Consider the following 12710-nt stretch of genomic DNA (forward strand, 5'->3'; position numbering starts at 1 on the left):
ACCGGTTAGAGGACACGGCCACCCGCCTATGCAATAAGAACTCTGCACATCTTTGCTTTCCGTGCCTTTTGCTCGTTACTTATAAGCAAAAACGCATCCACGATATAAATCTCAACTTTTACTCTAAAAAATAGAAAAATTTAGTTTTTCTCCTTTTTCACCGCTAGCCGTGATGGGTATAAAAGATTCGATCACAACTGATTATGATTTTCTTAGTTGCTTGATATATATATGCATTTACGTATGTTTTTTCGTGATTATTTTCATGTTCGGTAATCGGTTTAGGATATTTCGAAACTTGACAGGGGAGTTTTGGTGGGAGTAGATGATCGTAACTTGAGAAGAACTAGAAATAGAATTTTCGATTTATATCTCGATTTTTTCTTGTAATTCGTTCGTAGGTATGTATTTTAATAGCTTTTCGTTTTTCATATCATTTCAGGAAATTAAAGAGAAACATGTTACATTCTTATTCTTATACATTACCTCGAAAAACTTTTATTTATTATATGATGGATTCATACGAAGTGCGAGAACTTGAAAGTTGTAAAAAATTACCTCATACCTTGGTGCCTGATACAAAGCGACACAGAGTACGTTTAAAAAGCGACAAGTGTTCAACGTGGGAACGAATGCAGTCAGTGCTTATGTTTTCAGTGATAATAACCATTATCACCTCAGCCTACAGCAATAAACCTCCCAGATTTGTTACGGACGGTCAGTCGGAAATAGTTTTGCGCTTGAAAGAAAGTCCAGAGACGCAAGTCGGTGAGTTATGCATAAATCTCGTAAATTTTTCTCGTGGGTAAACTTTTTAAACGCTCTTCTTCGTTCTTTGTTTTTTATGCAAAGGTAATCTCATTTACACCTTGAAAGGTTATGATCCTGACAATGATACTTTGACCTTCGATAAGCGGGCAACAGCAGATAGTGGCGTGATACGCATTGAAAATAATGGCACTACTGAAGCCCTAGTTTACTTAGCCAAAGAATTGGATAGAGAGGTACTTTTTTCCCCTATATATAAAAGCAAACTATGACAAGCGCTCGTCTCTCTTTCGCCTTTACAGACGCAGGATGAATACTCTATAGTTTTAACTTTAAGTGATAACCATTTCAACGATTACAATTATGTAACGCAAAGTTTCCTTTTGTTAGTAGAAGACATCAATGATAATTCCCCAGTATTTTTACCCTACCAAAGCACTATCGAAATACCTGAGGACTCTCAGCCGGATATACTTACTGCTCTCGAGGCAGTAGATGCAGACGAGGGGGCCTACGGTCAGGTAAAAAACGAAAGCGTAGAAAACGCTTTTCTTTGTACTTCACACTTTTAGGGAAATTGTCTAATTTCAGGTAGTTTATTACCTGCAAGAATTGGAAGGTGATAATGATGTCTTTGCGATTAGTACTTATCAGGGAAAAGGTATATTGAGGTTGACAGGTGCTTTAGATTATGAAAGCAAAAGTTTATATCAATTACGAATATTAGCGATAGATCGCGCCAATTATGGCCCTGTTAACACGGGCACAGCCGCCATATTAATCAAAATAAAAGATATAGAAGATCAACCGCCCGAATTCGTTAAAGTTCAACCTGTCGCACGAATACCTGAAGACGCCGCTGTTGGCACGAAAGTTATGCGGGTGCTATGTATCGACGGAGATCGCGGCATAAATAATCCTATAGTATATGAATTGGAAGATAACGAATTATTTGCTATTGAACGCTATACGGGCTGGATTTATACAACACAATTGCTGGATCGGGAGAATATCAACAATCAGGTCGACGGTGCTTATATATTGAAAATTACCGCCAGCGAACTTATAAAGGTTGTGTTCGAAGATAACATCAAGAAAATGTAATAATAATTCGTCTAATTCAGGGTCACGAATTTTCTGGAGTAACTGGAACAACTTTTCCACCTCAGTTGCCCTCATCTCAGGTTAGAACCGAAGTAACCGTTATTATATCCGATGTGAATGACGAAATACCCACTTTTGGACAAAGCTTCTATCGGTGTGAAATCAATGAGAATTCACAGGCGAATACACCTCTTAATTTTTTAGATGCCGAGGCTAAAAATTTTATACACGATCATGATGTAGGCAATAATGGTACGTTCCGTTTATTTTTGGATCCACAAAACGATCTTTTCGAGATTGTACCGGCTGTAGCGGTTAACGAAGCCAATTTTATGTTAAGAGTGAAAAACTCGAAAGCTTTGGATTTTGAAATCATGAAAGAAATTAATTTCACTATATTTGCTCGAGAAATGGACGAACCGACTCGGTATAGTTCGGCTCACGTGCAAATAACTATACGCGATCAAAATGACAATTTTCCCGAATTTTCACACGCCATTTACAGCGTGTCTTTAATGGAAAATAGCGAAATTGGTACAGCAATTATTAAAATACAAGCAACAGACAAGGATTCTCAAGATTTTGGTACATGCGGTATACGTTACCGACACCTAAGGGGAGGTGTCGCACACTTGTAAGTAAAAAATTCCTTTTAACGCATTTTCAACATTATTAGCATAATGCCTTCTCTCCTGAAACCATAACGGATGGCAAGGACATTGATATGTTCCTGCACGAAGAAAGCATTGCCTACATTTTGCTTAGTCTGCTGTCTGTCCATTAAAAACATTTTATTTGAATTAAATGTAGACGTGCAAAAATCTTTTTTCGTGTATCTTACGCGAATTTTGTTAAAATATGAAAATTGAAGAGTTTCAAATGAAAGGTTCGCTTTGCCCTGGTGTTAACGTACCGACGCCTATTTCCTTTTCATTCATTCATTCATTTTGTCTTCATTTCTTCTCAACTGTGCTATTACAGATTACATTTGGACCCTATAACTGGTGTGATAACAGTTAAAAAAGCGGGCGGCTCAGCATTCGATAGAGAGTTTATGAGTCAACATTACCTAACTGTGGAAGCTATTGATAATTTGGGCAATGGCAATCGTAATACCGCCCAATTAATTATAAATATAGAGGACGTTAACGATAATGCTCCAATATTTTTGCATAGACAATACGAAACAACTCTATTCGAAAATAAACGTGATTTTGAACATCCTTTGCAGTTGGAGTCTCGTGATATAGACTTAAATGATACTGAAAATAGTCAAATTACTTATGAAATTGTTGAAGGGATGTACATGTCGCATTTCTACATCGATCCAGTCAAAGGTTCGATAAAACTTTTGAAAGCCTTCGATTACGAAGAATTGGTTGAGCATAAAAGCCGGCAGAGCCGTATAATGGGTGAAGGATTATTAGAAACGCATTTACTGGTGAGGGCACGTGACTCCGGTATACCGATGCTGTCGACGGTCGTACCTGTTATGATATACGTAAAGGACATCAACGACAATCCACCAATATTTCAAAAGAAGTTCTACTCAAGAAGTATAGTCGAGGATTTACCGAGTGGTAGTTCGATACTGCAAGTTTCGGCTATAGACCGAGACGGCTCTGCTCCAAATAATGTAATCGTCTATCGTATTCAAGCGGGGGCTGGTGACAAATTTGTCATTAATTCGGAAACTGGAGTGCTATCAGTTGCTCATGGAGCGAGCTTAGATCCCGATTTAACGGAAGCGAAAACCACCCACTACACCATAACAGTGGTAAGTGATAACCTGCGGACAACTTTTATTTTTTAGAACGATTATCGAAAAAAAAATTCTTTCAGTTAGCGATTGACGGCGGCATCGGCAACTCGCAATTAATGAACTCTGCCACCATCAATATCACAATTAAAGACGTCAACAACAAAGTGCCTGTTTTAGGTGAATTACCGCTTTTGCGCACCGGTGAAAATGTTGCTGTAGGCACCGAACTCTATCGTATTCAAGGTGTTTTTCGTTGTTTTGTTTTACATGGAAATATCTCTAACGTATTATCTCTCATTTAAGCTTATGACCTAGACGAGAATCCAATATTGCGATATAAAATCAACGCCCGCAACTCAGAAGCAAGAAATGAGGACGGGATCTTTATACAACAAAGCGAATATGATTATGTGTCAGTTTTTGATTTAGATCCGATCAATGGCCGCTTGCAAACCGCAAAATTAATAGATCGTGAGAAGGTGGAACACATTAAATTGGCTATAATGGTGGAAGATTTGGCGGCAGCCAACGGCCAACAATTAGCCGAAGGTATTTTAAGCTTACATATCCTGGATGAGAACGATAACAATCCAAAGTTTAAGGAACCATTCTACAAACGATCCATCGCTGAGAATAGTAAAAACGGGGTCCAAATTGCTCAGCTTAATGCTTACGACAACGATAAAAATCGTACAATAACTTACAGTTTAGAGGGCAATCCCTTGATTACTCAATTAGTACATCTGAACGCACAAAGCGGAGAGCTGGTGGTAGGGAGTAAAATCGATCATGAACAATTTCAATGGTTAAACTTTTCTATACGAGCCACAGATTCGGGCTTGCCTCCACGATCGACTTTAGTAGATATCTACGTAACGGTACTTGATGAAAATGATAATAATCCTTATTTTTTAAGCGGCTCCAAGAATTACACAATTAGCGAATCGGCCAATATCGGTACGAGAGTTGGAACCGTATATGCGGGTGACTCTGATTCCGGCGATTTTGGCAAAATTACTTTCCTTTTGGATCGTATAAGTTCTCAGGGCAAATTCTCCATAGACGCCGACACCGGAGTTTTGAGTGTAGTTGACAAACTGGATCGAGAAACGAAAGACTTCTATATGTTAGTTATAGAAGCTTGGGACAATTATCAATTTGGTTTCTCAGCTGGCGAAAGTCGTAACGCTTTCAAACAGGTTTTGTAAGTATTTTTTAATTTTCTTTGAGATAACAACTCTTTAATGATTAATCTTATGCGCATATATCTTGCATATATCTTGAAGTGTAACTATTTTAGACGAAAACGATAATGCTCCACAGATCGATAAGGACTTTTCTGAATGTGTATTTATAACCGAATATCATGAATTAAATGAGAAGATAGTTACTATTAAAGGATCTGATAACGATGATCCACAAACACCAAATGGACGTTTAGAGTTTCATATAGCTAAAGGCAATACGGAAGGTAAGCAGTCCGCGTAGTTCTTTAACATCTTGACAGTTTTAATAAAGTTTTTCCCTCAGAACTGTTTGAGTTGCGACAAATTGATGCCTGGACCGCTGACATATATGCACGGTTCTCTTTACGTAACCGTTACGGCAATCATTCCATGCTCATCCGAATCCACGACTTGGGCGTCCCGTCTAATTACATCAGCAAAACTTTGGATATTTGCATATCCGATTATAATGATCACGCGCCGACATTCGTACAACCTTTGCGTAATAGCACAGTGAGAATACCCGAAAATATAACCATCGGTTCTTTAGTGTTACAAGTACTGGCCACTGATGATGATATTGGCCTGAATGCTTTAATCAAATACCGCTTAAAACCGGATCCATTGGGAAGTTATAAGCTTTTCGAACTGGATAGCGAGACTGGAAATTTGTACATAAAACAACCTCTGGATCGCAATAAGCAGAAAATTCATGAGGTGCATTTGTAAATGTTGATTCTGTTCACATTTTTATGTTAATTTGAAATGAAAATAGTTACTGATGATATATGTCACATTAACAAGACATATTGTGAATTTTCCAAAATTGAACATATCTGACACGAGGTTCACACCGTAGCATATAGTAGTAAAATAATGGATTTCCTTTTTCACATTATAGATACGTATCGAAGCTTACGATCAGGGTTTACCGACTTCTTTGACTACAGATTTAGATCTAATCGTTTATGTACGCAAAGTTAACGAATATGAACCGCAATTTATTGTAGACGAAATTTATGTTAACTTCACAGGTGAGTTGTAAATACATTTGAAGAGTTTCTCTATTTGCAACGCTATCTATCTAGAGCACACCGATCCCGGTGTGGAACGTGTTGAACTACCTGCTACAATAGATAAAGATGAAGCCGATGATTTGGATGATCCACCAAGTCACGTTTGTTACTCCATAATATACGGCAATGAAGAGGAATATTTTCATTTAGATCCAGAAACTCATATTTTAGTTACCACGAAAGAACTGGATCGTGAATTGCAGTCAAATTACTCTTTATATGTGAAAGCTTCAACGAGCTGCACTTCAGGCGAAAATATTTTAAAAAACAAGCAAAATAAGATAGAAATTGAAATTGATCAAAAATCGGAGAAAACACATTATCGCACACAACAGGCTTCTGTGTATAAACCTGAGATTTATAACCGTTATAAACATTCGCGAACTATCCGATCTCTTCGGGATGAGGAGGCTGCAGCTTTTAACAATGCTTCCGTTAGAGAGTTGTTCAAAGCAGACAGTACAGTTGTTAAAGTTGAGATACATATCGTGGATATCAACGATAATCCACCAAAGTTTCAATCAAAAATATTTACTGGCGGCATTACGACGAACGCAGACTTTGGTGCACGTTTTATGCGCGTGGAGGCAACTGATTTGGATGAAGGTGAAAATGCTAAAATAACCTACTATCAGGTTGGCGAAATACGGCAAACATTGTCGGAGGGTTTGGAAAATGTCAGGACCTCGCCATTTCTGGTTGACCGAGAAACGGGAGAAATACAATTAAATTTTGACCCGCAAAAGGATATGAAGGGCTACTTTGACTTTATGGTTTTGGCTAACGACAGCGTCGGGATGAAGGATGTAGCTCGTGTTTTTATATATCTCTTAAGGGAGGATCAAAAAGTCAGATTTGTATTTAGACTGCAAACGGACGAATTAAGAGATAGAGTTCATGAATTTAAGGAGTAAGCGCTGAAAATTTTTTCGCCAAATTATTTTTGAATTCGTTTTCCCCAATTTGTAGAACACTTAGCAATATCACGGCTGCTATAGTGAACATAGACGAGATTAAAGTGCATGAGAACAGGGACGGCTCGGTGGATAAAACAAAAACCGATTTGTATATGCATTTAGTCAGTAAAATGGATAATTCTATATATGAAGTAGCGGAAGTTCTGAATTTAATCGATGGCCATATTGAAAGTTTAGATAAACTATTTAAGGATCTCAATGTTTTGGATACACAAGCAGCCGAAGCTCAGCTATTGACATCGGAACTTCAGGCAAACGCGATGTTTGTATGGCTAGTATTTACGAATCTATTTTTGGCCACTTTATTAGTCGTTATCTTGATATTATGCATCTCGCAAAGGACTGACTATAAAAGACAACTGAGGGCAGCTGAAGTTAATATTTTCCGTAAGCGTTTTTTCTTACTTTACTTCAAACACTGAAACACATTAATTTTAGACAATTTTATGCTCCGTCCTAATAATTAAAATTTAGGTAACTCTTCTTTGTCTTTGCGAAACACTGCGGCGACTATAACTCGAGTGCCCAACACGAATAAGCACAGTCTTCAAGGATCTAATCCGATGTGGTTGAAAGGATATGAAAACGAATGGTTCAAAACCGAGGAGAATTTAAGGTAAGCTTCACAAGTTACCCTCCCCAAGAACACTTAATGAGTAAAAATCGTATTTATTTGGCATTTTTTCGGATTTACTTTACTTTTTACTTTACATTACGGGTTTACTTTCCACAGCCGCAGCGATCGCGATTCCTTGGATGATAACTTTTTGGCGATTGCCAATCAGGATAATGGCTGTGCGAGTGCAAAATTATTTCAACAAACCAACGATTTAAATCGTCACTTTAACGTTTGCAATCATATCGATAAGTTAACAAATAATGCTCACTTGTTAGCTAAGAAATTAGAAACCACTGAATTATGATTCAAGACTCGTACTATCGCGTTCGAATGAGTATTTGAAATTTTTAAGTTAACATACGTTGTAAATGTAAATATAAAACTAATTAAATAAGAAGAAGGTCGACTTTGCTTTTTATTACAAGCAAGGGAAGAACACTGTGAACCTTTAAGGGAAATTCTTGGATTAACAATTAAAAGAACTGTAATCAACGAATAGATTTATTAAAGGCAACGAAAAGGCGTCAACTGACCCATCAATAACTGGGAACCTTTAACTAACGTAATTCTTACACACATTTTTTATATGATCTTCGATCTTTTGGACGGTTCTGCTCTAAAAAGGATACTTTAGGACTATCATCAATCCCTCAAGTAACTATTTAGAGCCCACACATTTACAATTTAAATGGGTTTAAAAAGTTAAGTATTGAAATTTTATGTGAATTTCGGACTCTTAGCAAGTTCGCAGCCAAAGGAAGCTGCCTACGCAAATTAACCAGAACATTTATGAGTCTGAGACGGACGGTTAGTCAGGCGTTATGAAATTGAGGCATTATACACAATTTGTAGTTTTCCACATGTGCACTTTGTAGAATGGTGAATATAAACAAGAAACGCTTTAAAACTCTCATCAACTTTTAAAGTACGCTTCTGCTCTAAAATGAACATTTTGGAACTGTCATCAACCTCTAAAATATCTATTTAGAGCCTACAGGTTCATAATTTAAACGGATGTAAGATTTGTTAGCGAAATTGCTGATAAAAGTATAAAAATTTATACCCCTTAATAAAACATCACTTACCTATTTTCCGACTGGACATTATATCAGTTTATATTTATTTTGAAGACGTTTTCATTAATTTCCTGTTAATTATCACTCATGACTTAAGATATTGCTTTTTTCATTCTTACTCTTTCACTAATTACTTTCTCATATTGTTCTTCTAATTTACTGAAAAAACACTCAATAACTGATCTCTCATTGCTTAAAACACAATCTGCATTGCTTGTACAACCCGGTGTGGCAATCTCATCCAAACGCGCACAATCAGCATTGATTTTAAGACAATCTTCGGCGCAACAAAAAAATTAACGCAAATTATATGTCCACCTTTACCCACTTACGGTTAGGCGACTATGAAAACTACTTTTTTTTTCGCTACGGGGAAAATTTTCGCAAGGAGAACTTGAAACTAAAAAACCGCACACATTTTCACATTTTTTACAAGTTTCCATTGACAAAATTTCATTAATTTGCAGCAATTTTTATTTTCACACAAAACTCAGCAAATTCTTTCACAAACAAACCCAATCGATCATGTAAATAAAGTAATTTTTCGTCTTTTTGTGAATTCCTTTACTTTAATAAATTTTCGAGATTATTTAACAGAAAATATTATATAATGGTTTACAAGGGAACTTGGAGCTTTAACAGACAACTCCAAGATGAACAGAAAATACGCGACAAATGATTTCAAATGAATAATATTTAAATGATGCTAGGAGACAAAACAGTGCTGCCAAATCGTATCACAACTATTAATCGAATTAGCGGTTTATTTGATTATGACTGATATCGTAATTGACTAATTGATGGTTTTGCAATGGACGAAGCCTAAATACAGAAAAGTTTTAATAGAAAAAAGAATATTTTTACCGCTTGTAAATGATGAAAACATGGAGTTCATTAAACTTGAATTTATTTTTCTTTTGCTTCGTACGTTACGTTCTGATTGCTCTGATTGATTTTGAATGAGCGCAATGAAACAATAGTCGATATTTATTAGCGTCTTTAGTGTTTGGTTGTTTTTTTATAAAAATATAATTTTTCTCAGTTTATTTTATTGATAATTTTGAAGATGTTAAAAAATAATAATAATAATTTGCCAAAATCAAGTTTTTTTTATATAGTTTTCTTAAAAAAAAAAAAAAGATACATATAACCTACGTTAATTGTATTTTTTGTGTCGTGTTACATAATACACTTTTCTGCTATTTACTTAAAAAATTTGAGATTTTTTTTTACAATTTTTTTATCTTATCTTAATTTCACACATAAAAAGACAACATTTACACATGAAAACTTAGCTGGTTACAAATTAAAATATTTTAACATTTAAAAAAAAAAATCTTACCAATTTTTTTGTATGGGTATATTTGTATATGTAAGAAATGATATATACATAATGAATTGATACTTATTTTAAATCAACTTTTCTAATAATACTTATGATATTATAAGTTAATCAATCAAGAAGCAGTAGGCAACAATTACAATCGTTAAAATATTTATGCTGCGTTCTTTGTGAACTTCTATTGTAGATGTAAGTAAAAATTTTCTAATGAATATTTTCAATCTTCAAATAAGAGGAGAGGGTATTTATAGTCGACACAGAAAACCTGTGCATAGCCGACCAATCCCAGTAGTAGTAATTATCGGTGAACCTTCATCTTGGTGGGTATAAAAAATTCAATCACACCCGAATGTTATTTTCTTAATTATTTTATTTTTCTAATCGTAAAATATGTGAAAATACATTTCAACATAATTGTTAGACACAATTTCGTTCAAAATTCCGCTTGTGAATTGATTTTATTTTACGGTAATGGAAAATTTGAAAAATATATATAAGGAAATTAGTAATAAAAAGTAAAAAAACTAAATTCAACTAAACTAAATTAATCTTAGTAAAATGTGCTTCCTTCCCTTTCGTTCGGAGCAATTTAAATTTTTGTAGTGTTCAATAGCTATGTAAATTTCAATTAATTAACAGATATAATATAAGTAAACTAAAACAAGTAAGAAATTTATGCTCCGACGTGACCGAATCTTTTATACGCATCACGGCTATCTTAAAAAGACAAAAAAAGTAAAAGAAATGCATTTTCATACCCTACAACATAGAGTGCGCGCGCGAGATTGATTTTTTTTATTTTTAAAATAAAAGTTTCGTGGGCATGTCCTTTGAAAAATTTAGATCACTTTCAAACTCATTTGCATTTTCGCTAATGGGAGAATATTTATCACAGATACTTCATAGTTGACCATACGGATAGATGAATAAATAGACCGGACGGACAGATGATTAGGCTTTCAAAGGTTGTTTCTGCGCGTTATAATGGTATTAAAAAAAAACTTGTTTTTTATACACTATAATATTGAGTAGGCGTGGTCAACTGTTTGCATTTTTGTGCAGGTACTACAGCATCGTCCGTGGAATATGTTGACCTAGTAGGTTCAAGAAGTTTCCACTTTTTAGACACCTTGAACTTTTTGATCAAAAATTCTATACTTTGAAAGTCATAATTTAAAAAAAAAGTGTGAAAACTTTTTATAGAGATTTATAAAAAGTTTTGAAAACAAATTCATTCTTCCAGGGAAGCGTTGTGTTTTCATTTGACTGGCGATCGACACTCATATGAACAGTCGGGTCTAACTCGCTTCCAGCATTCGCATTGGGAAGTTTAACCTGTTCCCATAACCATAATTGTAAACACGAAGAATATAAGGTTATCACGCACGACTCTAGCCGAATCTTTTATGTCCACCATCTTCATGCTCAAAAAAAACAAAAAAAAAAAGATACAAAATTAAGGTTTGATACTTGATAGTACTAGGTGGACGCGGTCACCTACGGTTAGAAACCTCCCCGGCATATACGCGGATAACTCAATTTTTTCCTGTTTTAAAATACGTTTTCGCAGTTTATGTTGTTCTATAGTCGTATACCTTGACTATTTTGCTCAGTGCTGAATACTAATCTGCATGCAAGAAGTTCCGTCGTTCTTACCAAATTCGAAATTAATATCTCACTTTTTGCGTCCGGGAGCAGCGAACGCAAGAACATGCTTACGTCGATTCAGAATCTGTGGAAAGTCTCTGACGCTTCTTTTTCGATAATGCAAAGTTGTTGACAAACTGAATATAAGCAGAACTCTGTATCGAACAATTCAAGAATTTTTCGAGCTTGATATAAAAAGCATAAGAGTAAGAAATTAAAATTAAATTCGATGGTTGTCGGATTTTAATGGTGATTTTAGGAGGACGACGGACAGTTTTATGGCATACAGAATGCCGTCTCCAATAAATATTTCTAAACATTAGAATTATAAAAGAGAGCGTAAGTGTTACCAACGAAATGGAAGCGCTACGCAACAGATACTTTCCCTGCTCAGCAATGTTTTGGTTTTGGTTTGGATGGCTACATTGACTCAGCCACGAGCCTCATCTTGACCTAAAAGATTAGATTAGCCGACAAGAAATTGTCGAATTTAGCGTTCAAGAAATCCACAAGTGATAAAAAACAAATGCTTCCACAACGTTTCGTTGTATGTGAAGGATGTTGAACTTGAGGCATCATCGAACCATTTTTCTTAGAAAATGTTGTTTCAGACGAGAAGTGAAGTGATAATTGTTACTATTATTAATTTAGACGGAGAAATCAATTCTAACACTAAAGTCTTAAAGCACCAGCATTATTGGCTTTTTTTTTATATCTGAAGAAGACAATGCTGCGTATCACATAGACTGAGAACCAATTCAGTTACTGCATGAGTCATTTTCTCGTCGTTGTGGTTTCCCGTTTTAGTGATCAAAATTATTAGATTATAGGGTTCAGCGCCATTGGACTTTTTTTCCGAGCTTTTTAGGGTGTAAGGTTTGCATCAACAGACACGCGAACCTCCCACGCCTTAGAAGAGGCTAATCAAATTTCAATAAACATATAGACATGTGTCGGCAAAGCCTTTTATCCAATTTTTATTCCATACATAATCTAACTCCTCCCCACCCGGTCCCACTCATGCATGTGTTTTCTATTGAGATAACTTCTTAGGCGAATTTGGGGATACTCTTTAATAATTATTAGTGTAATTTAGAACGTTTGATGCAACAA

The 12710-nt window shown here is 35.5% G+C and overlaps 1 protein-coding gene across 1 annotated transcript; it reads left to right on the forward strand.

Moving 5' to 3' along the window:
* The first annotated feature begins 468 nt into the window (after positions 1–468).
* Positions 469–7965, forward strand: LOC119634924 (cadherin-23). Its single transcript, XM_038029359.1, has 15 exons — positions 469–768; positions 853–1004; positions 1071–1289; positions 1360–1839; positions 1938–2506; positions 2854–3649; positions 3715–3877; positions 3938–4838; positions 4921–5105; positions 5165–5577; positions 5762–5894; positions 5949–6846; positions 6906–7300; positions 7388–7529; positions 7647–7965. The coding sequence occupies exons 1-15, from the start codon at positions 510–512 to the stop codon at positions 7834–7836; spliced, it is 5895 nt and encodes a 1964-aa protein (XP_037885287.1). The 5' UTR covers positions 469–509; the 3' UTR covers positions 7837–7965.
* The last annotated feature ends 4745 nt before the right edge of the window (positions 7966–12710 follow it).

Source organism: Glossina fuscipes, unplaced genomic scaffold (genome assembly GCF_014805625.2).
Source record: "Glossina fuscipes isolate IAEA_lab_2018 unplaced genomic scaffold, Yale_Gfus_2 3, whole genome shotgun sequence".
NCBI classification, from domain to species: domain Eukaryota; kingdom Metazoa; phylum Arthropoda; class Insecta; order Diptera; family Glossinidae; genus Glossina; species Glossina fuscipes.

Coding starts and splice junctions, on each gene's coding strand:
- LOC119634924 (XM_038029359.1), top strand. CDS start 510: ATGATGGATTCATACGAAGTGCGAGAACTTGAAAGTTGTAAAAAATTA. Junction 1,005..1,070: donor CCAAAGAATTGGATAGAGAG/GTACTTTTTTCC, acceptor TCGCCTTTACAG/ACGCAGGATGAATACTCTAT. Junction 7,530..7,646: donor AAAACCGAGGAGAATTTAAG/GTAAGCTTCACA, acceptor TACTTTCCACAG/CCGCAGCGATCGCGATTCCT.